General features: G+C 50.8%; 2 protein-coding genes across 2 annotated transcripts; one reads left to right on the top strand and one right to left on the bottom strand.

The window, feature by feature from the left end:
• Positions 1-163: 163 nt before the first annotated feature.
• Positions 164-9,872, top strand: LOC144611480 (heme-binding protein 1-like). Its single transcript, XM_078430604.1, has 4 exons — positions 164-368; positions 3,173-3,311; positions 6,942-7,122; positions 9,554-9,872. The coding sequence occupies exons 1-4, from the start codon at positions 291-293 to the stop codon at positions 9,759-9,761; spliced, it is 606 nt and encodes a 201-aa protein (XP_078286730.1). The 5' UTR covers positions 164-290; the 3' UTR covers positions 9,762-9,872.
• Positions 9,873-12,612: 2,740 nt separating this feature from the next.
• Positions 12,613-26,493, bottom strand: LOC144611393 (uncharacterized). Its single transcript, XM_078430464.1, has 4 exons — positions 26,346-26,493; positions 23,866-23,982; positions 18,877-19,006; positions 12,613-12,934 (listed from the first exon to the last, which is right to left on the bottom strand). The coding sequence occupies exons 2-4, from the start codon at positions 23,972-23,974 to the stop codon at positions 12,613-12,615; spliced, it is 561 nt and encodes a 186-aa protein (XP_078286590.1). The 5' UTR covers positions 23,975-23,982; positions 26,346-26,493.
• Positions 26,494-26,623: the final 130 nt, after the last annotated feature.

Genomic DNA, 26,623 nt, shown 5'->3' with positions numbered 1-26,623 from the left:
TTCCTCCTGAGATGCTGCCTGTCACTCCAGCATTTTGTGTCTGTCTTTTGTCTCAAACTAAAACTCAGGGGTGTTGGTTCACTGAGTTACTCCACCCAGTCTAGATCATTGGCTCAACTCTCTGCGTGTGTTTGCTGGAGGTTTCAGTTGAGCAATAGGTTTAGAGAGGAAAGTCCCCAAAAAAAACCTCCTGAGCTTGCCACACTTGCAGAGAGCGGGGCCGGGAACACAACGAGTCACTTGTGTTTCCATTGCATTGGAGTTGTGTTTGGGACTAAAGGGCAGCAGATATGTTTGGGATGTTAAAAAACTTGATGTTCAGCCAGATTGAACAGAGACCGAGTCAGAGGCTGAGCTCGGGATCCCAGGTAAGATGCAGCCAAACATTCAGCCTGCGAGGGGGATTTACTGATGTCCTCGCACAGCACCTCCCGAATGTGCCCTCTTCCAGCTGAATCACCCACAGCTGAATTCGGGGAGTTATTGGCCTCTCTTCCTGCTCTCCAACACGGCACACTCTAGCCGGGTGGCGAGATGCGAATGGGCTTCAGTTGTGCAATCTTTACACCAACGGAGAGCCCTGACAAGAGTCGTATCCTCTAACTGTGTGTGTGTGTGTGTGTGTGTGTGTTTGTATATGTGTGTGAATGTATGTATGTATGTGTTTGTATATGTGTGTGAATGTATGTATGTATGTGTTTGTATATGTGTGTGAATGCATGTATGTATGTGTGTGTTTGTATATGTGTGTGAATGCATGTATGTATGTGTGTGTTTGTATATGTGTGTGAATGCATGTATGTATGTGTGTGTTTGTATATGTGTGTGAATGCATGTATGTATGTGTGTGTTTGTATATGTGTGTGAATGCATGTATGTATGTGTGTGTTTGTATATGTGTGTGAATGCATGTATGTATGTGTGTGTTTGTATATGTGTGTGAATGCATGTATGTATGTGTGTGTTTGTATATGTGTGTGAATGCATGTATGTATGTGTGTGTGTGAGTGAGATATCACAAAATGCTGGAGTAACTCAGCGGGTCAGGCAGCATCTCGGAGAGAAGGAATGGGTGACATTTCGGGTCGGGACCCTTCTTCAGTGTACTGAAGGTCTGAAGAAGAAGGGTTTCGACCCGAAACATCACCCATTCCTTCTCTCCAAGATGCTGCCTGACCCGCTGAGTTACGCCAGCATTTTTGTGATACCTTCGACTTGTACCAGCATCTGCAGTTATTTTCCTGCCCACATGTGTGTGTGAGTGTACATGAGCGTGTCTATATGTGTGTGTGTGTGTCTGAGTGTGTATGTGTGTTTGTGCGAGTGTTTATTTGTGTGTGAGAGTGTACGTGTGTACACGCACATACACTCAGGGAGAGGTGATCTCCGCACCCGTCGTTAGACGTGTACAAGTATCAAAATTGGTGTGATTTGGGGAAAGTAGCAATTCCTCCGCCCGCCTTGTGCTGATTTCCGCAGGGAAAAGACTCGAGTGTTTTTTTGTCGAATGTCCCAGATAGAACAATGAAATTCTTACTGCCAGCAGCACAACAGAATATGTAAACATAGTACACTGTAAACAATATGATAAACGAGAGAGAGAAAAAAATCAGTGTGTATATACAAGTACACATATATATATACACCGATCAGCCAAAACATTATGACCGCTAACAGGCGAAGTGAATAACGTTGATTATCTTGTTACAATGGCACCTGTCAAGGGGTGGGATATATTAGGCAGCAAGTGAACAGTCAGTTCTTGAACGTGACATGTTGGATGCAGGAGAAATGGGCAGGAGTAAAGACCTGAGCGACTTTGACGAGAGCCAAATTGTTATGGCCAGACGACTGGGTCAGAGCATCTCTGAAACGGCAAGGCTTGTGGGGTGCTCCCGGTCAGCAGTGGTGAGTACCGATCGACAGTGGTCCGAGGAGGGACAAACCACAAACCGGCGACATACAGGGTGTTGGGCGCCCAAGGCTCATCGATGCGCGAGGGCAACGAAGGCTATCCCATCTGGCCCGAACCGACAGAAGGTCGACTGTGGCACAAGTCACAGAAGGTTTTAATGGTGGTCATGGGAGGAATGTGTCACAATACACAGTGCATCGCACCCTGCTGCGTATGGGGCTGCACACGGACGACCAACAGCACTTAGACAAGTGGTCATATTGTTTTGGCTGATCGGTGCATTATATATTCATGTGATCCGTGCTTTCAAGTTGCAACATAAAACCATTTATACTCGAGTGAAGGGGAATTAAAGCATTACTAAGATAGACACATAATTCTGGAGTAGAACTCAGCGGATCAGGCAGCATCTCTGGAGATAAAAGATGGGTGATGTTTCTGGTCGGGACCCTTCTTCAAGTTGGAGGTATTACTAGGAGGTGTCAACAGGAGGCAGCAGCGAGCTATGATTCCACGGAGTGGTTTTTTCCCCCTCTTCACTGGTTCTTTCTCGGATTCCTCCCATTCACTCCATCAATGGCCTCTCCATCAGTCTGAAGAAAGGTCTCGACCCAAAAAGTCACCCATTCCTTCTCTCCAGTGATGCTGCCTGTCCCGCTGAGTTACTCCAGCATTTTGTGCCTGTCTTCGATTTAAATCAAGCATTCTGTCTCGATAAAGTCTTGTGTTGTTGCACAGACTGTAAATGAGGGCAATATTTAGATGTACCTGACAGATCAGAGAAGAAGGCAGCAATTGCTTCCTCCCTTCTCCATGAAATGTGTGCATATCTTAGTCTGACCCACTATTAAATGACTTTATAGAAGTGTATAATATCATGGGAGGAATAGATCGGGTAGATGCACAGAGTCTCTTGTCCAGAGTAGGGGAATCGAGGACCAGAGAACATAGGTTTAAGGTGAAGGGGAAAATATTTCATAGGAATCTGAGGGGTAATTTTTTCACACAATGGGTGGTGGGTGTAAGGAACGAGGTGCCAGAGGAGGTAGTTGAGGCTGGGACTGTCCAAACGTTTAAGAAACAGTTAGACAGGTACTTGGAGAGGACATGTTTGGAGGGATATGGACCAAACGCAGGCAGGTGGGACCAGTGTAGCTGGGACATGTTGGCTGGTTTGGGCCGAAGGGCCTGTTTCAATGCTGTATGACTCTATGACTTGCTCCATGCTTGGGCTGACAGCTTTGATGTTCCTCACAGGGAGGGGTGAGCTACGAGGAGAGGAGATATGAGTCGGGTAATTACGCCAGTGTGACCATCAGTGGAAAACCATTCGATGTGGGATCGGGCGAAGGAGCCTTAAAACTGCTCAAGTATCTCGGAGGAAGCAACGAGGAAGGTACCATCAGCTTAAAGAGCGAGGGGGGCCTTTGTCTCTTGTGAATCATTGAATTCTCCATCTCCCCTTGACCGAAACCAGCTTGCAATGCCTCGAATGCTGCAAAATATCTCAAGCAGTTTCCCAAGAATTGAGAATCAGAAATGACTCAACAATTATGGTCGGCACGGCACGGTGGCGCAGCGGTAGAGTTGTTGCCTTACAGCGCCAGAGACCCGGGTTCAAACCTGACTATGGCTACTGAGTTTGTACTTTCTCCCTTTGACCGACCGCGTGGGTTTTCTCCTGGTGCTCCGGTTTCCTCCCACACTCCAAACGCGTGCAGGTTTGTCGGTTAATTGGCTTCAGTAAAAATTGCAAACTGTCCCTAGTGTGTGTAAGATGGTGTTAGTGTGCGGGGATCGCTGGTCGGCGCGGACTCTGGTTCGAAGGGCCTGTTTCCGCGCTCTATCTCTAAACTAAATTAAACAAAATAAAACACATCTCAAAAAAAACATGATAGAAATCATCAAAATATCAAGAAAAAATATGAGAAAAAAATCATCAGTTCTATGGAATAACAGGTTTGAGGAGCATAAAAGGGAGTGAGGTTCAGTAAGGGAACATTAGAGTCTGAAGAAGGGTCTCGACCCGAAACGTCGCCCATTCCTTCTCTCCCGAGATGCTGCCTGACCCGCTGAGTTACTCCAGCATTTTGTGAATAAATACCTTCGATTGGTACCAGCATCTGCAGTTATTTTCTTACACTTAGAGTTTAGGATAGACACAAAGTGCTGGAGTAACTCAGCGGGTCAGGCAGCATCTCTGGAGAATGTGGATAGGTGACATTTTGAGTCCGGACTCTTTGAGTTTTTAAAACTGCGATGAGAAAAAACTTTTTCACCCAGAGAGTTGTGAATTCGTGGAATTCTCTGCCACTGAAGGCAGTGGGGGCCAATTCACTGGATGAATTTCAAAGAGAGTTAGATAGAGCTCCAGGGGCTAGTGGAATCAAGGGGTATGGGGAGAAGGCAGGCACGGGTTACTGATTGTGGATGATCAGCCATGATCACAATGAATGGCGGTGCTGGCTCGAAGGGCCAAATGGCCTCCTCCTGCACCTGTTTTCTATGTTTCTGTTCACTCAAGCATTTTGTGTCTTATCTTTGGTATAAACTTAGCATCTGCAGTTCCTTTATATGACATTGTGTCAAGAGTTTAGCACCTCATTAGTTGGAGGCACTGTGACTGGTGGTGAAACAATGGCAGGGTCTCAGGGAAACTGAAGAAGGGTCTCGACCTGAAACGTCTCCCGAGATGCTGCCTGACCTGCTGAGTTCCAGCATTTTGTGAATAAAAACCTTCGATTTGTACCAGCATCTGCAGTTATCTTCTTAAACAAAGGCAGGGGATTGGGTAACAGAGGGCAATGTGGGAGGAACTCATTGAGATGTAGCACTCCAACAGAACAGAGGTTTGAAAGGGAATTACAATAGACAATAGGTGCAGGAGGAGGCCATTCGGCCCTTCGAGCCAGCACCGCCATTCAATGTGATCATGGCTGATCATTCTCAATCAGTACCCCGTTCCTGCCTTCTCCCCGTACCCCCTGACTACGCTATCCACCTTGGAGTCCCATCAAGAACTGCCCGACTGTTTAAGTTTACTCCTTGGAATGTTAAACAATGAGGGGACACCTTATTCAAACTTGTAAGATCCCAAAGAGGCTCGAGAATTTAGATGTTGGGAATGAAGGATATCTGAGGATGTTGGTGCCATGCTAGAAATTGCAGCGAATTGTGGACTCAGCCCAGACCATCTCTCAAACCAACCTGTGTAGGAAAGAACTGCAGGTGCTGGTTTAAATCGAAGGTAGACACAAAGTGCTGGAGTAACTCAGCGGGTCAGCCAGCATCTCTGGAGAGAAGGAACGGGTGATGTTTTGTGTCGAGACCTTTCCTCAGAGTGAAGAACGTTCTCGACCTGAAACGTCACCCATTCCTTCTCTCCAGAGATGCTGCCTGTCCCAAAAACCCTTCCATTAATTCCATCTACACCTCACGCTGCCTCGGCAAGGCCAGCAGCATAATCAAGTACGTGTCGCACATCGGCCACACCCTCGTCTCCCCTCCCCCATCAGGCAAAAGGTACAGAAGTGTGAAAACGCACACCTCCAGATTCAGGGACAGTTTCTCCCCGGCTGTTATCAGGCAACTGAATCATCCTACCACAACCAGAGACCAGTGCTGAACTACTATCTACCTCATCGATGACCCTCGGACTATCCTTGACCGGACTTTGCTGGCTTTACCTTGCACTAAACGTCATTCCCTTCTCATGTATCTGTACACTGTACATCTGACTCGATTGTAATCGTGTACAGGTACTCCCCAGATTGCGACAGTTCGACTTTGCGAAGGTGCAAACGGCAGGGACCCCGTAGAGAGCCGCAGCTCGCTTCCGGCCACGTGATCGCGCGTTTTCAATGCATTTCGACTTGCAATATTTTCGGTTTCCCATGGGTTTCTCGGAAGGGAGCTCCATCGTAAGCTGAGGAGCGCCTGTATTTTTTAGATTTAGATTTTTTTAGATTTAGAGATACAGCGCGGAAACAGGCCCTTCGGCCCACCGAGTCCGCGCCGCCCAGCGATCCCCGCACACTAACACTATCCTACACCCACTAGGGACAATTTTTACATTTACCCAGTCAATTAACCTACAAACCTGTACGTCTTTGGAGTGTGGGAGGAAACCGAAGATCTCGGAGAGAAAACCCACGCAGGTCACGGGGAGAGCGTACAAACTCCGTACAGACGGCGCCCGTAGTCAGGATCGAACCTGAGTCTCCGGCGCTGCATTCGTTGTAAGGCAGCAACTCTACCGCTGCGTATGAAGAAAGACTGGATAGACTAGGCTTATACTAGCTGGAATTTAGAAGACTGAGGGGGGATCTTATTGAAACATATAAAATTCTTAAGGGGTTGGAGAGGCTGGATGCGGGAAGATTGTTCCCGATGTTGGGGAAGTCCAGAACCAGGGGTCACAGCTTAAGGATAAGGGGGAAGTCTTTTAGGACCGAGATGAGAAAACATTTCTTCACACAGAGAGTGGTGAGTCTGTGGAATTCTCTGCCACAGAAGGTAGTTGAGGCCAGTTCATTGGCTATATTTAAGAGGGAGTTAGATGTGGCTCTTGTGGCTAAAGGGATCAGGGGGTATGGCTCCAAAGACGTACAGGTATGTAGGTTAATTGGCTGGGTAAATGTAAAAATTGTCCCTAGTGGGTGTAGGATAGTGTTAATGTGCGGGGATCACTGGGCGGCACGGACTTGGAGGGCCGAAAAGGCCTGTTTCCGGCTGTATATATATGATATGATATGATGGAGAAGGCAGGTACAGGATACTGAATTGGATGATCAGCCATGATCATATTGAATGGCGGTGCAGGTTCGAAGGGCCGAATGGCCTACTCCTGCACCTATTTTCTATGTTTCTATGCCACCGTGCCGCCCGTCTTTGCGCTGACTGGATGGCACGCAACCTTTCACCGTGCCTTGGTGCGCGTGACAATGAACGAAGCTGAGCCATGGTTTTGGGGCTGGGCTGGAGTGGGGTGAGGGTGGGGGACTCATGCTGACTGCTCTCTCACCAGGCCTGCAGATGGGGATGACAGCTCCGGTCAGTATGGGGGTGCGTCCGAGCGAGGAGGGGGGGCTGCAGCCCACCGTCGAGGTGCAGGTTCGCATTCCCGCCCAATTCCAGGAGAACGCCCCCAAGCCGACGGACGAGAGCATCGAGATCAGACGTGTGGAGGGGTTCACGGTCTACGCCACGTGAGTCTGGGGGGGGGGTCTGACCGGGATGGCCAGCAGTGGTCAATGGCGCTTTATCTGTCACACGTGCAACTTCGTAGTGAAATCCTTTTTGCATTTATCAGGCGCGCGGGCGCCAACATTGTTGATGCCATTATTCGAAGCCCGCAGTCCGGTCGGCCCGCTCGCTCAATGTACTGGAGCTGTCCAGTGAACTGACCTCCTTCCCCTCTCCTCGCCCGGCCATCTTTGTGTGCTGGGGCGCCTCCTGCAGCTGACTTTGAAGAATGCATCGCTCCCGGTGCACCCCCCTACCGGCCCTTGTTCCTCGCTTCCCACCCCCACCAGCTCCCTCCCGGTTACCCCGTCTGCCGAGCCATTGGGCATCTGGGCTGCCTGGCGTTGCGATATATAGAAACATATAAAATTCTTAAGGGGTTGGACAGGCTAGATGCGGGAAGATTGTTCCCGATGTTGGGGGAGTCCAGAACCAGGGGTCACAGTTTAAGGATAAGGGGGAAGTCTTTTAGGACCGAGATGAGAAAACATTTCTTCACACAGAGAGTGGTGAATCTGTGGAATTCTCTGCCACAGAAGGTAGTTGAGGCCAGTTCATTGGCTATATTTAAGAGGGAGTTAGATGTGGCCCTTGTGGCTAAAGGGATCAGGGGATATGGAGAGAAGGCAGGTACAGGTTACTGAGCTGGATGATCAGCCATGATCATATTGAATGGCGGTGCAGGCTCAAAGGGCCGAATGGCCTACTCCTGCACCTATTTTCTATGTTGCTATGTTGCGATCGCTGGAGGTATCTAGGCCCAGGGGACCTCCAGTCTGACTGGTCTTGGGATGAGGTTGGAGTTCAGCCACTGGATCCCTCACCACCTGAACCACCAGCACCTGTCCATCGGTTGGGAATAAGACTGCACGGTGGCGCAGCGGTAGAGTTGCTGCCTCACGGCGCCAGAAACCCAGATTCGATCCTGACTACGGGTGCTGACCTACTTGTGTGTTGTTTGCAAAACAAAGAATTTCACTGTTCCAAGTGCAAGTGTCAAAGTATCAATCGATCGCTCACTCTGTGCGGAGTTTGTACGCTCTCCCTGTGACCTTGTGGGTTTTCTCCGGGTGCTCCGGTTTCCTCCCACAACCCAAAGACATACAGGTTTGTAGATTAATCGGTCTCTGTTAAATTGTAAATTGTCCCCAGTGTGTAGGATAGTGCAAGTGTGCGGGGTGATCGCTGGTCGGCACGGACTCGGTGGGCCGAAGTGCCTGTTTCCACGCTGTAGCAAGTCTACAGATTTGCGCTGGATGTCAGGCGGTAGTTGGCAGACTCTTCGACCAAATCACCCGAGCTGTCGACACACGGAACTGCAAATGCTGGAATATTGTGTCGAACACAAAGTGCTGGAGTAACTGCGAGGGACAGGCAGCATCTTTGGAGAACATTGATAAGTGACGTTTCGGGTCGAGAGCTTTCTTCAGACTGGTCCCAGAGAAGCGAGCCGACCCGATCTGAAACATCATCTATCCATGTCCTCCAGAAATGCTGCCTGACCCACTGAGTTACTCCCAAAATACTGGAGTAACTCAGCAGGTCAGGCAGCATCCTGAGATACTGCCTGACCCACTGAGTTACTCCACCACTTTGTGTTTGGCTCTGTGCCCAGAGGCCATTCGGATTGGTGCTTGTGTTGTCTGTTTGCAAGATGACAGAAGCAATTAGTTTCGTAGAATCATACTGCATGGAAACAGGCCCTTCGGCCCAAATCGTCCACGCCGACCAAGATGTCCCATCTACGCTAGCCCCATTTGGCCCATCTATATACTAAATCTATATACTAAAACTCTCGTTTGTTTGTTTGTTTGCTCCTGAACTACAACAAAAACGGTACACGATAGCATGACAATTTTAGGCCCACCTTACTCACCGTCGTCCCTTTGGTGCTAATGGAAGAAGTTCCTTTGAAATCGGTGTTATATTTTTAAAGTTATTCACATGTTAAAGTTTAAATCTATCTCTTAGGGAGGGAGGGGAGGAGTGGGAAGTGGGGGAGGGAGAAGGGGAGGGGGGGAGGAGAGGGTGCTGCACCATTGCAGCAGAGGTCTGGGCCCAACAGGTCCACTTGGTCTAGTGTCTTTCTTTACCCTTCCTATCCGTATACCTGTCCAATGGCTTTTACAGCATTCAGAAAACACCTGGACAGGTACATGGACAGGAAGGGTTTAAGGTATGGGCAGGTGTTGTTTTAATGTTGTAAGGACCTTGGGACAGGTACATGGATAGGAAGGGCTTCAGGTATGGGCAGGTGTTGTTTTAATGTTGTAAGGGGCCTTGGGACAGGTACGTGGGCAGGAAAGTTGCGGAGGGATGTGGGCCAGAGGTCAGGGTGGGTGATGGGGCTGTGGGGATCGGTGCTTCACCCGTTGCCTGTCGTTGCTCCTGCAGGCAGTTTGGGGGCTACGCCAAGGAGGCCCATTACGTGGAGTACGCGGGGAAGCTGCAGGAGGTGCTGGGAGAGACGCAGAGCTACCACCGAGACGCGTACCTGTGCGCCGGCTACGACCCCCCGGTGAAGCCCCTCGGCCGCAGGAACGAAGTGTGGTTCTTGAAGCAGGAGGACGGGTCGACGGGCGCAAGGCCCGGCTCGCAGTGACCACCGCCGCTCCTGTGCCGCCTCAACCACCTCCTCCAGCAGCTCGCTCTTCACACCCACCACCCACTGAGTGGACAAAGCTGCCCCTCAGGTTTCTATTAAATCTTTCCCCTCTCACCTTAAACCTTTGTCCAATATGTCATGGTCTCCTTGCTCTGGGTAAAAGACTCTTAAGCATTTATTCCCCCCCTCGTGACTCTATTCACAGTTTAAGAATAAGGGGTTAGTTAGGCCATTTAGAACGGAGATGAGGAAAAACTTTTTCAGAGAGTTGTAAATCTGTGGAATTCTCTGCCTCAGAAGGCAGTGGAGGCCAATTCTCTGAATGCATTCAAGAGAGAGCTAGATAGAGCTCTTGAGGATAGTGGAGTCAGGGGGTATGGGGAGAGGGCAGGAACGGGGTACTGATTGAGAATGATCAGCCATGATCACGGTGAATGGCAGTGCTGGCTCGAATGGCCTACTCCTGCACCTATTGTCTATTGTCTATTGTCTAATTCTCTGGATGCTTTCAAGAGAGAGCTAGATAGAGCTCTTAAGGATAGCGGAGTCAGGGGGTATGGGGAGAAGGCAGGAACGGGGTACTGATTGAGAATGATCAGCCATGATCACATTGAATGGCTTGAAAGGCCGAATGGCCTCCTCCTGCACCTATTGTCTATTCCCCCTAATGATCTTACCTGCGGTATGGGCAGGTGTTTATTCCAGCACTTGAGCAGAATTAGGCCATTCGGCCCATCGTGTCTACTGTGCCATTCAATCATGGCTGACCTATCTCTCCCTCTCAGCCCCATTCTGGAAGTTATTCCAGCACTTTTGTGTCCATTTTGACTGCAGTGATCCGACACAGTGGTCCGTCCCTGTGTTCTTCACACAGTTTGTAACAAAGCAAGTAGACCATCCAGCAACAAATAATCTTTTTTAATAAGAACAAGTATAAAACGGCACATGCTAATATTTTTGGATTGGGACGCGAGGTTGACCGGACGTGAACAGCCAGGGTTATCTCGGGAGTTATTAAGACCATTCACGAGGCAGTCAGTCAGGGTTACACAGGAGCTGGAAATCAAATATATAGCAGATGCCGGAAATCTCAAGGAGAAACAGAAAACGCTGGAAATGCTCAGCTGGTCTGGCAGCGACTGAGGTGGGGGAGAAACAGCGTGGCGGTTTCAGGTTGAAGTCTCTTTGTTGGAACTTTGGCAGAACTCTTTTGCCTGAGCTGCCGAAGGCGTGTAGCGGTTTGTGTTCTTGCGGTCCAAGTTAGACCAGACGAAACACAGGCACTGGGAAAATCACCGGCCATTCAGTTATACAGGAACAACAAGTTGCGTTGGGAGACAGAAAGAACTGCAGAAGCTGTTGAAGACCCAAAAGGAGACAATGTGCTGGAGTAACTCAGCGGGCCAGGCAGCTTCTATGGAGAACAAATGTTCCATGACCGAGATACTTAGACAACACCTACCAAGCCATCTGCAATGACATGGGCGGCAGGTACATGGTAACAACCTGACATGCGTGTAGGACCTCCAGGGCAAACCCTGTGCTAAGCTGGCAATATGTGTCTGTTCCATCAGCGCTGCAGGATTTCAACCCTGGACCTCTGTACCCAACAGCAACCTGGAAGAACCTTCATCAGAAGGACCACAGTTCCAGGAGACAGCTCACCACAATCTGCACGGGCAATGGGCAGCACATGGTTCATAAGTTGTTGGAGCGGAATTTTAGGCCATTCGGTCCATCGTGTCTACTGCGCCATTCAATCATGGCTGACCTATCTCTCCCTCTCAGCCCCATTCTCCTGCCTTCTCCCCGTAACCCCTGACACCCGCACTATTCAATCTCCACCTTAAAAATATCCATTGACGTGGCCTCCACAGCCATCTGTGGCAATGAATTACACAGATCCACCGCCCTCTGACTAAAGAAATCCCCCCCCCTCAGCTCCTATATTGTTTAGTTTGGAGATACAGCGCGGAAACAGGCCCTTCGGCCCACCGAGTCCGCGCCGACCAGCGATCCCCGCACACTAACACTCTCCTACACACACTAGGGACAATTTACTTTTATACCAAGCCAGTTAACCTACAAACCTGTACATCTTTGGAGTGTGGGAGGAAACCGGAGAGCCATGAGTGAACCCACGCAGGTCACGGGGAGAACATTATGTCCGTTTATTCTGTGCACATCTTCACATCTGGTGGTGTAAGATAAACAGTGGTGGAGCGGCCTTCTTGGATTTAGGGTCTGCAATTCCCTTCCTAATCCCTTCACTTCCAGTTCCCTTTCCTCCTTTGAGATGCTGCTTGACTATGGGTTGCCAACTTCCTCGCTCCCAAATACAGGACGAAAGGTTGGCGATACCGCCCCACGCCCCCCGCCCAGCCAGCGGCCACGTGCCCCCGCTCCACCAATGGCGGCCGCCATTGGTGGAGCGGGGGCACGTGGCCGCTGGCTGGGCGTGGTCGCGCGGGGGCGGTGAAATCACCCTTTCGTCCCTTATTTGGGAGCGAGGAAGTTGGCAACCGTACTAATCCGGGACAAGGGCGGTTCCCGTAGGGGACAAACTAACTTAGCCCAAAGTATGAGATGTCCCGGCTAATACGGGACAGTTGGCAACCCTATCCTTAACTGACCCACTGTGGTTTGGTATCAGATATTGTTGAATGATTCCCCTTTGAAGCACAGTGTAATGATACACTTGCATAGCAATTTTCCTCTTGTCAATGATACTACATAGATGCAGTTTGTCGTTATTCTTTCTGAATAAGTGTCAAGATTATAACAAATATTTAAAATCCCTACATTGGTTTGTATTTCTCTGCTCCAGGGCTGCAAGGGTCACCGCTCTTCACTGACCCTTGATTCCTTCGCTGACCCTTGACCTCTGCCTGTCGCTGACGTCCTGTGGCCTCCTGCCCGCTGGCCGCCGGTGGGCCGCGGTGAAGGACGGGGCCCACGGTGAGGCGCGTTGGGAGCTACGGTGAGCCGGCTGCTTCCGCGGCACCTTCTTCACCACCACCACCCGTTTGATCTTTGCCGGCCTCCCGTACCCCACCTGGGCGAAGGATCTCTCCAGGACCGCCAGGGTTGCCGCCAGGTCTCCCAGCCTCCTCTTCAGGGTCCGGGCCTCCCGAAACAGATCGTCCAGGGCCTCGGAGAACGGCTGAATCCTGGAGGGGGGCAAGTGGGGAACAGGGATCAGAGGGAGGGAGGCAAATGGGGAACAGGGATCAGAGGGAGGGAGGGAGGCAAGTGGCGAAGAAGGCAAGTAGGTGATGGGGATCTGAGGAAGTGCAGAAGAGGGATCAGAGGGAGGCTATTTGCTATTGAGGGCGTGCAGCGTAGGTTTACTAGGTTAATTCCCGGAATGGCGGGACTGTCATATGTTGAAAGACTGGAGCGACTAGGCTTGTATACACTGGAATTTAGAAGGATGAGAGGGGATCTTATCGAAACGTATAAAATTATTAAGGGGTTGGACACGTTAGAGGTAGGAAACATGTTCCCAATGTTGGGGGAGTCCAGAACCAGGGGCCACAGTTTAAGAATAAGGGGTAGGCCATTTAGAACAGAGATGAGGAAAAACTTTTTCAGTCAGAGAGTTGTGAATCTGCGGAATTCTCTGCCGCAGAAGGCAGTGGAGGCCAATTCTCTGAATACATTCAAGAGAGAGCTAGATGGAGCTCTTAAGGATAGCGGAGTCAGGGGGTATGGGGAGAAGGCAGGAACGGGGTACTGATTGAGAATGATCAGCCATGGTCACATTGAATGGCGGTGCTGGCTCGAAGGGCCGAATGGCCTTCTCCTGCACCTATTTTCTATTGTCTGTTGTCTATTGAGGCAAGTTCACCATCTGCAATGGTCAGCAAGATCCCAACTGGGAATGGGTAGTATAGTTCTGACTGGGAATCAAAGGGCCCGACTGGGAATGGGAAGTATAGTAAGGTCCCGGTCCCTTGAGAGTGGATGCAGTGTCTGGGCAGAGGGGGGCGAAACACAAAGTGCTGGATCGGCTCTGCGGGTCAGGCAACATACAGTAAGTGGAGGTAAATGGACCGGCGATGTTTGCAGTGACAAGGGGTCTGGCGTCATTTGATGGACTGGGTTGAGTTTTGGTCACGCTGCTGTAGGAAGGATGTTGTTAACCATGAGAGTGGAGAGAAGATTAACAAGGATATTTCCTTATCTCCTCTCCACTCCTCTTCCAGTTGCTCTAGTTCCGTGCTGCATGGTTAATCCCGCCTCCCTCCCTCCCTCCTCCCCTACCTCCCCCTCCTCCCCCAACCGCCATCAGGTGATACAGACTCTCTCTATTTGCATTGCAGTCCAGGCCGCTTAATTCAATCTCTGCTCAGTCTTAGCTGTTCCAAGGACAATAACCCCAGCCCATCCAATCTTTCTGCGTAACTAAAGCTTTCCTGTCCTGGCAACATCCTTGTGAATCTCTCAGGCTGGGATGTTTGACCTTGAACCTGCCCCTAGCTAAACGTGTAGGAAGGAACTGCAGATGCTGGCTTACACCGAAGATAGACATGAAATGCTGGAGTAATTTAGCAGGTCAGGCAGCATCTCTGGAGAGGAGGATTAAGTGATGTTTCGGGTACAACCCAAAACGTCACCTATTCCTTTCCTCCACAGATGCTGCCTGACCCGCTGAGTTACTTCAGCTTTTTGTGTCTGTCTTCTGGTCCAAGCTAATCCTGCTCTAAACAGGACAGAGGGACTCGTGTAAATGGTAGTCGTTAGTTCAAGGCAAAAGTAATGCATCGCAGATTTATTATTTCTTAAGATAGTTACAATGATATATTTAATATATCGACATGCATTTTAGTTTTTTGAACTCTCTCTCTCTCTCTCTGTCTCTCCGCCCTCTATCTCCACATTATATTCTTTTGTCTCACTTGCTCCTTCCCTCGATCACACTCTCTCTCTTCCTCACTCTCCCCTCATCCCTACACTAGCGCACAGGTTGGTGCAGTGTGTTTCCTGCAGGATGTGGGAAGGTAGGGACACTGCTGGGGCTTCTGGGAGCTTCACCTGCAAGAACTGTGTCCAGGTGCAGCTCCTGACTGGACGTGTGACAGTGTTGGAGAAGCAGCTGGTTGACCTCAGGGCCATCCGGGAATGCGAGAGTTTCCTGGACAGGACCTACTGTGAGGCTGTCACGCCAAGGGTCCAGGTCGAGCGAAGGTGGGAGACCGTTTCAGGGGGGAGCGAACGTGGACTCCAGGAGACCCCGGGGGCTGTGCCTATTGCAAACAGGTACACCCTATTGGGAGCTGTCGGGGCAGAAGACGCTTCCAGTCCGAGCGGCAGTCGCGTTGGCGGTTCTATCCCAGGCAAGGAAACTCGACCGGGGAGACCGGTCAGGAAGAGCCATAGTAGTCGGTGACTCCATTGTCCGAGGTACGGACAGGAGATTCTGGTGCGACAGGCGGGAGTCGAGGATGGTTTGTTGCCTCCCTGGTGCCAGGGTTCAAGACATCACGGAGCGGCTTCAGAACATCCTAGCGAGGGAAGGCGATCAACCGGAAGTAGTTGTGCACGTGGGAACGAACGATGTCGGGAGGAAGAGGAAGGAGATACTGCAGCGTGAGTTTAGGGAGTTAGGAAGAAGACTGAGAAGCAGGACGTCGAAGGTGGTTGTCTCTGGACTGCTGCCTGTACCTCGTGCTGGTGAGGGCAGGAACAGAGAGATCGGGGATATGAATGTATGGCTGAGGGGCTGGTGCAGGGAGCAGGGATTTAGATTTCTAGACCACTGGGATCTCTTCTGGGGTAGGGGTGACCTGTACAAAAGGGACGGGTTGAACCTTAACAGCAGGGGGACCAACATTCTGGCAGGCAGATTTGCTAGTGCTACAAGTGTGGCTTTAAACTAAGTAGTGGGGGGGAGGGGTTGACAAACTGGGAATATGGAGATGGAGTTAAAGGGGAAGCGAATACAGGAGAAACTGTAAAGGACTCTCGTATGAATGGGAAGGGAAGTTCTAGAAGGGATATGAGAGTAAGGTCAGGGCCAATGGTGACCGGTGTGAGAGGGGAGGTAAATACCGAAGTTAAAGTGTTGTATTTAAATGCGCGAAGTATAAGAAATAAAGTGGATGAGCTTGAGGCTCAGTTAGACATTGGCAAGTATGATGTTATGGGAATCACTGAGACATGGCTACAAGAGGACCAGGGCTGGGAGCTGAATATTCAGGGGTACACAACGTACAGAAAAAAACAGGCAGGTGGGGAGAGGGGGTGGGGTAGCTCTGTTGGTAAGGAATGGTATTCACTCCCTTGCAAGGAGTGACATAGAATCAGGAGATGTAGAATCAGTATGGATAGAGATGAGGAATTGTAAGGGTGAAAAGACCCTAATGGGAGTCATCTACAGGCCCCCAAACAGTAGCCTCGACATAGGGTGCAAGTTGAATCAGGAGCTAAAATTGGCATGTCACAAATGTAATGCTGTGGTGGTCATGGGAGATTTCAACATGCAGGTAGACTGGGAAAATCAGGTTGGTAATGGACCCCAGGAAAGAGAGTTTGTGGAGTGCCTCCGAGATGGATTCTTAGAACAGCTTGTACTGGAGCCTACCAGGGAGAAGGCAATTCTGGATTTAGTGTTATGTAATGAACCTGACCTGATAAGGGGACTCGAGGTAAATGAGCCATTAGGAGGCAGTGACCACAATCTGATAAGTTTTACTCTACAAATGGAGAGGGAGAAGGGAAAATCTGAAGTGTCAGTATTACAGTATAGCAAAGGGGATTACAGAGGCATGAGGCAGGAGTTGGCCAAAATTGACTGGAAGGAGGACCTAGCAGGGAAGACTGTGGAGCAGCAATGGCAGGTATTCCTGGGAATAATGCAGAAGTTGCAGGATCAATTTATCCCAAAGAGGAGGAAAGATTCTAAGGGGAATAAGAGGCACCCGTGGCTGACAAGGGAAGTCAAGGACACCATAAAAGTAAAAGGGAAGAAGTATAACATAGCAAAGAAGAGTGGGAAGCCAGAGGATTGGGACTCTTTTAAAGAGCAACAGAAGATAACTTAAAAAGGCAATACGGGGAGAAAAGATGAGGTACGAGGGTAAACTAGCCAATAATATAAAGGAGGATAGTAAAAGCTTTTTTAGGTATGTGAAGAGGAAACAAATAGTCAAGGCAAATGTGGGTCCCTTGAAGACAGAAGCAGGGGAATTTATTATGGGGAACAAGGAAATGGCAGAAGAGTTGAACCGGTACTTTGGGTCTGTCTTCACTGAGGAGGATACAAACAATCTCCCAGATGTTCTAGTGGCCAGAGATCCTAGGGTGACAGAGGAACTGGAGGAAATCCACATTAGGCAGGAAAAAGTTTTGGGTAGACTAATGGGACTCAAGGCTGATAAATCCCCAGGGCCTGATGGTCTGCATCCCAGGGTGCTTAAGGAGGTGGCTCTAGAAATTGTGGGCGCATTAGTGATTATTTTCCAATGTTCTATAGATTCCGGGTCAGTTCCTGTGGATTGGAGGGTAGCTAATGTTATCCCACTTTTCATGAAAGGAGGGAGAGAGAAAACGGGAAATTATAGACCAGTTAGTCTGACATCAGTGATGGGGAAGATGCTGGAGTCAATTATAAAAGACGAAATTGCGGAGCATTTGGATCGCAGTAACAGGATCGTTCTGAGTCAGCATGGATTTACGAAGGGGAAATCGTGCTTGACTAATCTACTGGAATTTTTTGAGGATGTAACTAGGAAAATTGACAGGGGAGAGCCGGTGGATGTGGTGTACCTCGACTTTCAGAAAGCCTTCGACAAGGTCCCACATAGGAGATTGGTGGGCAAAATTAGAGCACATGGTATTGGAGGTAGGGTACTGACATGGATAGAAAGTTGGTTGACAGACAGAAAGCAAAGAGTGGGGATAAATGGGTTCCTTTCAGAATGGCAGGCAGTGACTAGTGGGGTACCGCAAGGCTCGGTGTTGGGACCGCAGCTATTTACAATATACATCAATGACTTGGATGAAGGGATTAAAAGTACCATTAGCAAATTTGCCGATGATACAAAGCTAGGTGGCAGTGTGAACTGTGAGGAAGATGCTATGAGGTTGCAGGGTGACTTGGACAGGTTGTGTGAGTGGGCGGATGCATGGCAGATGCAGTTTAATGTGGATAAGTGTGAAGTTATCCACTTTGGTGGTAAGAATAGGAAGGCAGATTATTATTTGAATGGTGTCAAGTTAGGAAAAGGGGACGTGATCTGGGTGTCCTAGTGCATCAGTCACTGAAAGGAAGCATGCAGGTACAGCAGGCAGTGAAGAAAGCCAATGGAATGTTGGCCTTCATAACAAGAGGAGTTGAGTATAGGAGCAAAGAGGTCCTTCTGCAGTTGTACGGGGCCCTAGTGAGACCACACCTGGAGTACTGTGTGCAGTTTTGGTCTCCAAATTTGAGGAAGAATATTCTTGCTATTGAGGGCGTGCAGCGTAGGTTTACTAGGTTAATTCCCGGAATGGCGGGACTGTCATATGTTGAAAGACTAGAGCGACTAGGTTTGTATACACTGGAATTTAGAAGGATGAGAGGGGATCTTATCGAAACATAAGATTTTTAAGGGGTTGGACACGTTAGAGGCAGGAAACATGTTCCCAATGTTGGGGGAGTCCAGAACCAGGGGCCACAGTTTAAGAATAAGGGGTAGGTCATTTAGAACAGAGATGAGGAAAAACTTTTTTAGTCAGAGAGTTGTGAATCTGTGGAATTCTCGGCCTCAGAGGGCAGTGGAGGCCAATTCTCTGAATACATTCAAGAGAGAGCTAGATAGAGCTCTTAAGGATAGCGGAGTCAAGGGGTATGGGGAGAAAGCAGGAACGGGGTACTGATTGAGAATGATCAGCCATGGTCACATTGAATGGCGGTGCTGGCTCGAAGGGCCGAATGGCCTCCTCCTGCACCTATTGTCTATTGTCTATTGTCTAGCCCAAGCTCCCTCTTTATCTCTTTTGACACGTTCCCTCTCTCCCTCTTAGTGCAATCTCATACCGTTGTCAGCATCTCTCCCCCCTTTTGTTTCCTTCTATCTCTCCCTCTCTCCCCCCTTGCCCTTCCCCACTGCCCCCTCCCTCCCCGTACCTGGAGTAGTCTGGCAGCACGTCCTGTGGGTGGCTAAGCATCGTGAACTTCATCTGCTTGAAGATCCGGTTTCCCCACAGATCCAGCAGGCGGGTGATGCTGTGGACTCCACCGATGTTCACCTTGTCGGCTGGCCGAGAGCGGGGGGGTTGTACAGTGAACCGCACCGCCACAGAGCTACACCTCAATGCTCTCCGTCCCACGTTACACAGCCCAGAGTTGTCAACGCCTCATTACACAACCCAATATCCCCTACACCCCATTGTATGGTCCCATTCCCCATCACACACCATTGTATAGTCCCATTCCCCATCACACACCATTGTATAGTCCCATTCCCCATCATCGGCGGAGCCGGCCGTCTTCGGAGGCTGCGGGAGCGGCTGGGACTCGCCTTAGGCTCGGCCCGCTGCGGACCGTCCGGCGTGGCCTACAACCACAACAACCTGACCGCGGGAGAAGACGGCAGGAGAAGGGAAAGACATTGTGGCCTTCCATCACAGTGAGGAGAGGACTGGAGGAGACTCACTGTGATGGATGTTTCTTTGATGGATGTTTCTTTTTTTGTGTGTTTTTGGGGTTGTGTAATTTTAATGCCTATTTAATGCTTTTATTGTTGGACTGTGGGTGACTGAATTTCGTCCAATATTGGATGACAAATAAAGCTATCTTGAATCTTGAATCTTGTATAGTGTCATTCCCCATCACACACCATTGTACATTCCCATTCCCCATCACACACCATTGGACATTCCCATTCCCCATCACACACCATTGTACATTCCCAATCACACACCATTGTATGGTCCCATTCCCCATCACACCCCATTGTATGGTCCCATTCCCCATCACACCCCATTGTATGGTCCCATTCCCCATCACACACCATTGTATGGTCCCATTCCCCATCACACCCCATTGTATAGTCCCATTCCCCATCACACCCCATTGTATAGTCCCATTCACCATCACACACCATTGTACATTCCCATTCCCCATCACACCCCATTGTATGGTCCCATTCCCCATCACACCCCATTGTATGGTCCCATTCCCCATCACACACCTGTACATTCCCATTCAACAGTTTAGACTTTTAGACTGTGGAGATACAGCGCGGAAGCAGTCTCATCGGCCAACCTGCCCTGCCCTAGCACTCCGTTTGTCTTTTGTGTTTTATGTTGTTTTTTGTCTTGATTGTAGTGTTTAGATGTGATGTGGTGTTTGTGGTTGTGTACTATATTTGGGGGAGGGGGGGGACTGTAAAACTGTAAAGTTGCCTCTTCCGTACGGAGACGCGACCTTTGTTTTCTGGGTGGTGTCTCCCGTTCCCTCTGCGGCCTACCATCGGCCAAACACCTGGAGCTGGCGGCCTCCACCTGGGACCACCTGGGGCTCTGGTTCGCAGCCTGGAACGTGGCAACTTCAACAGCCTGACCGCAGGAGAAGACGGCAGGGGAAGAGGAAAGACATTGTGGCCTTCCATCACAGTGAGGAGGTGACTGGAGGAGACTCACTGTGATGGATGTTTCTTTTTTTTGTTGTTTTGTGTTGGTTGTGATTGTGTGTGAATTTTGTTTATTTTTATTGCTCTATTGCTGGACTGTGGGTAATCTTTCATTTCACTGCACATCTTGTATGTGTATGTGACAAATAAACTTGACTTGACTTGACACTGACCAACGATCACCCGTTCACTAGTCCTGGTCCTACACACTAGGGACAACTTGCAGAAGCCAATTAACCCACATGTCTTTGGAGCATGGGAGGAAACCCGAGCACCCGAAGAAAACCCACGAGGTCACAGGGATTTACAGCGTGGAAACAGGCCCTTCAGCGTATCGTGTCTGCGCTGACCTGCGATCGCCCCTACACTAACTAGTTCTATCCTATGCGCTAGCGACAATTTATAGAAGTCAATTAACTTACAAACCTGCACGTCTTTGGAATGTGGGAGGAAACCGGAGCACCCGGAGAAAACCCACGCAGGTCCCAGGGAGAACGTACAAACTATATCGACAGCACCCAAAGTCAGGATCAAACCCGGGTCTCTGGGCTGGAAGGCAGCAAGTTTACCGCTGCGCCACCGTGCCACCCCATTATATGGCCCATTCCCATATGACCTGATATACAGCCCCATCCATTCTCAATCCCATTATACATCTCAACATTCTTTGCACTCCCAATAAACAATCTAACATTCAGCACACCTCACCATACACTCCAACACTCTGCAGGCAGCAAGTTTACCGCTGCGCCACCGTGCCACCCCATTATATGGCCCATTCCCATATGACCTGATATACAGCCCCATCCATTCTCAATCCCATTATACATCTCAACATTCTTTGCACTCCCAATAAACAATCTAACATTCAGCACACCTCACCATACACTCCAACACTCTGCACACCCTACTGATGTCAGGGTAGGTAGGCGTCACGGTAGCGCAGCGGTAGAGTTGCTGCTTTACAGCGAATGCAGCGCCGGAGACTCAGGTTCGATCCTGACTACGGGTGCTGCACTGTAAGGAGTTTGTACGTTCTCCCCGTGACCTGCGTGGGTTTTCTCCGAGATCTTCGGTTTCCTCCCACACTCCAAAGACGTACAGGTATGTAGGTTAATTGGCTGGGTAAATGTAAAAATTGTCCTTAGTGGGTGTAAGATAGTGTTAATGTACGGGGATCGCTGGGCGGCACGGACTTGGTGGGCCGAAAAGGCCTGTTTCCGCACTGTATATATATGATATTGTAGTGGCCTGGCGGAGGCCAGAGAAAAGGCAAGACGCCAGGCAGTGTTTAGTTAGATTCTTTATTAGGCTGTGAGCTGGTGCCCACAGCGTAGTTCTCCCAGGGGATGATCCACGCCTTCCCTTGGTCTGGCTTTTAACCCCTTTCACCTGTCCGTCACGTAACGAGGGGGCTGACCCGAGGAGTGGCCTGATCCGCCACAGGACCCCCCCCAAGAACCGGAGGTACAAAACGGACAGGAGGGCGCACGAGGCGACCAGCCCGGGTGCGCACCATGACCGGCGCAGGGACCGGCGACTGACCGACAGGTGGAGGGGTCGTAGCAGACACTGGAGGGGGTAGGTTGGATGGGGGGCGACCGCGCGGGCGGGGCTGTGCAACCGGCACCGGCCGATCAATGTCCACGTGTGCCGGCTTCAGCCGTGCGATCGAAACAGGGCGGGTGGTTGCCCATAAGGGCGAGCATGTCCTCCAGAAGGGCCGACGGCCGTCGGTCCCCGAGCCCCCCCTGGCTCATAACGCGAGTTGCCCTCTCGGCGTCGCTGAGGCCGAACCTCCTGATAAGGAGTTCTTTAAGGCCCTTATATTTGTCATCCGCGGGGGGGTCATTAAGGTAAGGCTTTACTCGCCTTGCTGTCGCCTGGTCCAGGGCGCCGACGACGTAAAAGTACTTCGTCAAGTCGACGGTTACCCCTCGCACTGCAAACTGTGCCTCTGCCTGCTGGAACCAGACCTCAGGCTCTTCGGTCCACAGGGTCGGGAGTTTGAGGGAGACGGCCTCGAGGTCGGCAGGACCGAGGGCGGCAGGACCGGGTTGCGCGAGGGCGGCAGGACCGGGTTGCCCATTGTTCGACATCACTACGTGTGATGTCCGTCGAGGTCACCAATGTAGTGGCCTGGCGTCTTGCCTTTTCTCTGGCCTCCGCCAGGCCACTACATTGGTGACCCCGACGTGATCAGAAGGCTGCGTGTTCAAATCACGTCGGGGTCACCAATGTAGTGGCCTGGCGGAGGCCAGAGAAAAGGCAAGACGCCAGGCAGTGTTTAGTTAGATTCTTTATTAGGCTGTGAGCTGGTGCCCACAGCGTAGTTCTCCCAGGGGATGATCCACGCCTTCCCTTGGTCTGGCTTTTAACCCCTTTCACCTGTCCGTCACGTAACGAGGGGGCTGACCCGAGGAGTGGCCTGATCCGCCACAATATGATATATATGATATTGTCACCAAATATTCCCCACATCCCGTTATACAGCCTAACATGTTCAAACCCACCACACACCCCAACCTGCTTCGAATCTCATGATTACGCGTGTGTGTGGGGGGAGGGGGGGGGGAGTGGGAATGATTGTGTGTCTGCGTGTATATGTGTGTATGTGCGTGTCTGTGTGTGTGTATGTGCGTGTCTGTGTGTGTGTATGTGCGTGTCTGTGTGTGTGTATGTGTGTGTGTCTGTATATGTGCATGTCTGTATGTGTGTGGGTGTCTGTGTGTGTGTATGTGTGTGTGTCTGTGTGTGTATGTGTGCGTGTGTCTGTGTGTGTGTCTGTGTGTGTATGTGCGTGTGTGTGTATGTGTGTGTATGTCTGTATGTGCGTGTGTGTGCGTGTGTGTATGTGTCTGTGTATGTGCGTGTGTGTGTGCATGTGTGTGTATGTGTATGTCTGTGTATGTGCGTGTGTGTGTGCGTGTGTATATGTGTGTGTATATGTGTGTGTGTGTATGTGTGTGTGTGTGTATGTCTGTGTGTGTGTGTGTGTATGTCTGTGTGTGTGTGTGTGTATGTCTGTGTGTGTGTGTGTGTATGTCTGTGTGTGTGTGTGTGTATGTGTGTGTGTGTGTATGTGTGTGTGTGTATGTGTGTGTGTGTGTATGTCTGTGTGTGTGTGTGTGTATGTCTTTGTGCGTGTGTCTGTGTGTACGTGTCTGTGTTTGTGTGTGGGTGTCTGTGTGTGTGTGTGTGTATGTGTCTGTCTATATGTGCGTGTATGTGTGTATATGTGTCTGTGTATATGTCTGTGTGTGCGTGTGTCTGTGTGTGTGTGTGTGTGTGTGTGTGTGTGTGTGTGTGTGTACGTGTCTGTGTGTGTGTATGTGTGTGCGTGTGGATGTGTACGTGTGGTGTGTGTGTGTGTGTGTGTGTGTACGTGTGTGTGTGTACGTGTGTGTGTCTGTGTGTGTGTGTATGTGTGTGCGTGTGGATGTGGTCATTGCGGTGCTAGACCCACCCCCTGGCCATCCTACCTCCATCCCGGTAGTTCCACCTCCAGTGCTGGCTGGCCTGTTGCTCCTTCCCCAGGGCCACTGCGAGGAGCAGCAGCAGGAGTGCCAGGGGCAGGTTCCCCCTCAGCATGGCTCAGCCTGGGGGAGCAGAAACAACTGGGGTCACACCTGGACCAGCGGCGGCGAGGAACACAACTCATTAACCCAGCATCACGGAGCAAGGACTGGGGACTTACACACAGAGGACAGTGGCCCATTGAGTTTGTGCTAGGTCCCAGGGGAGTGATCCCATCAGTCTGCAGACCATTGCAGAGGGTGGTCTGGTGCCTGTGGGCCAGAGGGCAGGTCCATCCTTCTGTGAGTGGATGTGGTCCTGGGAACTGGGTCAGGGCCGAGACGAGCTGTGACACTGGGAACAAACTAGTCCCCTTGAGAGTTGGGGATCAGTCCCAGGGAGAGAGGTTGGAGTAGAAGCAAACTTTGCCTTGAGGAGGGTGTCTACCCAGGGAGGGGAAGAGGTGGTAACCACGCTGGCAGGATCCGAGGGATCAAACCTCGAGGAAAACTAATGCTGGAGTAACTCAGCTGGTCAGGCAGCATTTCTGGAGAACATGGATAGGGAACGTTTCACAGAGTGCTGGAGTAACTCAGCGGGTCAGGCAGCATCTCAGGAGAACGTGGATAGGTGACGTTTAGGGTCAGGACTCTTCTCCAGACTGATGGTGGGAGGGGGGAGATAAAGCTGGAAGAGAGGTGGGTGCAGGACAAAGTGGAAGGTAGACACCATATGCAAACTCAGCGGGTCAGGCAGCATCTCGGGAGAGAAGGAATGGGTGACGTCTCGGGTCGAGACCCTTCTGCAGACTTCTTCAGTCATAGGTGGATACAGATAGGGGAGGGGAGGTTTGCTTGGGCAGATGGATGGGCAAAGGCCAGAGATGAAAAGACAGAAAGTGTGAGATAAGGAGAGAAGAGGTGTGAAATAGGCAGCCAGAAGGAGAGATAGAGGTGGAAGGGGCTTTGTCCCTTGCAGGGTTGGGGCAATGCAGAAACAAACCCTCTGCCAACGCTCCACCCCCCCCCCCCTCCATTCCCCACCCCACGGCCTCCACACCACCCCCCCTCCACACCATTCCCCCACTCACTCTCTCCCACCCTCCCTGACCCACCCTCCACTCCCTACCCTCCCCTCTCCACTCCCCACTCCACTCACCCACCCTCCACTCCCCACACACCATCCCCCCCCTCCACACCACCCCCCTCCACACCACCCCCCTCCACACCACTCCCCCCACTCCACTCCCCACCCTCCCCTTCTTCCACTCCCCACCCACCCTCCCCCTCCTCACCCACCCTCCACTCCCCACCCTCCACTTCCCACCCACCCTCTCCCCCTCCACTCCCCACCCCCCCTCCACTCTCCACCCTCCCCCCGGCCTCCACAACCCACACCCTAAGCTCCCCCCCGGCCTCCACACAATCCCCACCCACCACTCACAAACTGTATGAATAGGTGAGTGAGGCATGAGGAATGAGTGGGGGGGGGGGGGGAGAGTGAGTGGGGGGGGGAGGAGTGAGTGGGGAATGGGGGAAGAGTGAGTGGGGGAGGGGGGAAGAGTGAGTGGGGGGGAGGAAGAGTGAGTGGGGGAGGGGGAAGAGTGAGTGGGGGGGAGGAAGAGTGAGTGGGGGAGGGGGAAGAGTGAGTGGGGGGGGGAAGAGTGAGTGGGGGAGGGGGGAAGAGTGAGTGGGGGAGGGGGGAAGAGCGAGTGGGGGAGGGGGGAAGAGTGAGTGGGGGGGGAGTGAGTGGGGGGGGGGGGAGTGAGTGGGGGGGAGTGAGTGGGGGGGAGTGAGTGGGGGGGGAGAGTGAGACACACAGTGTGATTACATGGGACTAGATGCCTTACAGCGAGCGTGAGTGAGGGCGAGATTGGAGTTGAACCACACAATTCGGAAATGTCCCAACCCAACCCCAACGTGATTTAAAGTCCAAGACAGACACAAAAAGCTGGAGCAACTCAGTGGGTCAGGCAGCATCTCTGGAGAGAAGGAATCGGGTAAGATTTCGGGAGTGGAGACTCTAACTCCCATGGGTTTAGATTGAATAATTGACATTTTATTGAAGTAACAGGTTTGAACATTTACCCCCCCTCCCTCCCTCCCTTCCCTCCCTCCCTCCTTCCCTCCTTCCCTCGGCTCTGAAACACCCTCGGCTCTGAAACACTTCTCAATCCAGCAACATCGCCCCTTATCTAATGTGTAGTACAGCAACATCTAGATGAACCACTACAATGTGATCACCAGCCACTGCCCAGTTAGTATTTTGATCGCTTCGAATAAGTTACAGTACTTTTAATCATTATTTTTTTCAATCCAAAATCAATGTAATCAATTATTTACAATAACACAAAACAATACCAACAAACCCACCACCACAAAGGTAAACAAACATCCTTTACATAGCAAATATATTGAATATCAAATCACTAATATTACAATCCTACCTTTAATTCCTTGCTCCCTTGACCTGTTGAGTGTGAAATGTGCAGACGCTGGTTTAAACCAAAGACAGTCAGCAAATGCTGGAGTAACTCAGTAGGTTGGGCTGGGGTGTGTGTGTAGTTGGGGGGTGAGTTGGGGCTTCAAGTGGAGCAGAGAGAGAGGGGCGCCTCTCCCTAAGTCCTGCTCGCTTCTCTCTCTCTCTCTCTCTCTCTCTCTCTCTCTTCTCTCTCTCCTCTTCTCTCTCTCTCTCTCTCTCTCTCTCTCTTCTCTCTCATCTCTC

The sequence above is a fragment of the Rhinoraja longicauda genome, chromosome 40 (assembly GCF_053455715.1).
Source record: "Rhinoraja longicauda isolate Sanriku21f chromosome 40, sRhiLon1.1, whole genome shotgun sequence".
Classification (NCBI taxonomy): Eukaryota; Metazoa; Chordata; class Chondrichthyes; order Rajiformes; family Arhynchobatidae; genus Rhinoraja; species Rhinoraja longicauda.
This window is presented reverse-complemented; position numbering and strand designations above follow the sequence as displayed.

Coding starts and splice junctions, on each gene's coding strand:
- LOC144611480 (XM_078430604.1), top strand. CDS start 291: ATGTTTGGGATGTTAAAAAACTTGATGTTCAGCCAGATTGAACAGAGA. Junction 369..3,172: donor GGCTGAGCTCGGGATCCCAG/GTAAGATGCAGC, acceptor TGTTCCTCACAG/GGAGGGGTGAGCTACGAGGA. Junction 7,123..9,553: donor GGGTTCACGGTCTACGCCAC/GTGAGTCTGGGG, acceptor TTGCTCCTGCAG/GCAGTTTGGGGGCTACGCCA.
- LOC144611393 (XM_078430464.1), bottom strand. CDS start 23,974: ATGCTGAGGGGGAACCTGCCCCTGGCACTCCTGCTGCTGCTCCTCGCA. Junction 19,007..23,865: donor GTGGAACTACCGGGATGGAG/GTAGGATGGCCA, acceptor GCTCTCGGCCAG/CCGACAAGGTGAACATCGGT. Junction 12,935..18,876: donor GTGCTGCCAGACTACTCCAG/GTACGGGGAGGG, acceptor GCCCCCCTCCAG/GATTCAGCCGTTCTCCGAGG.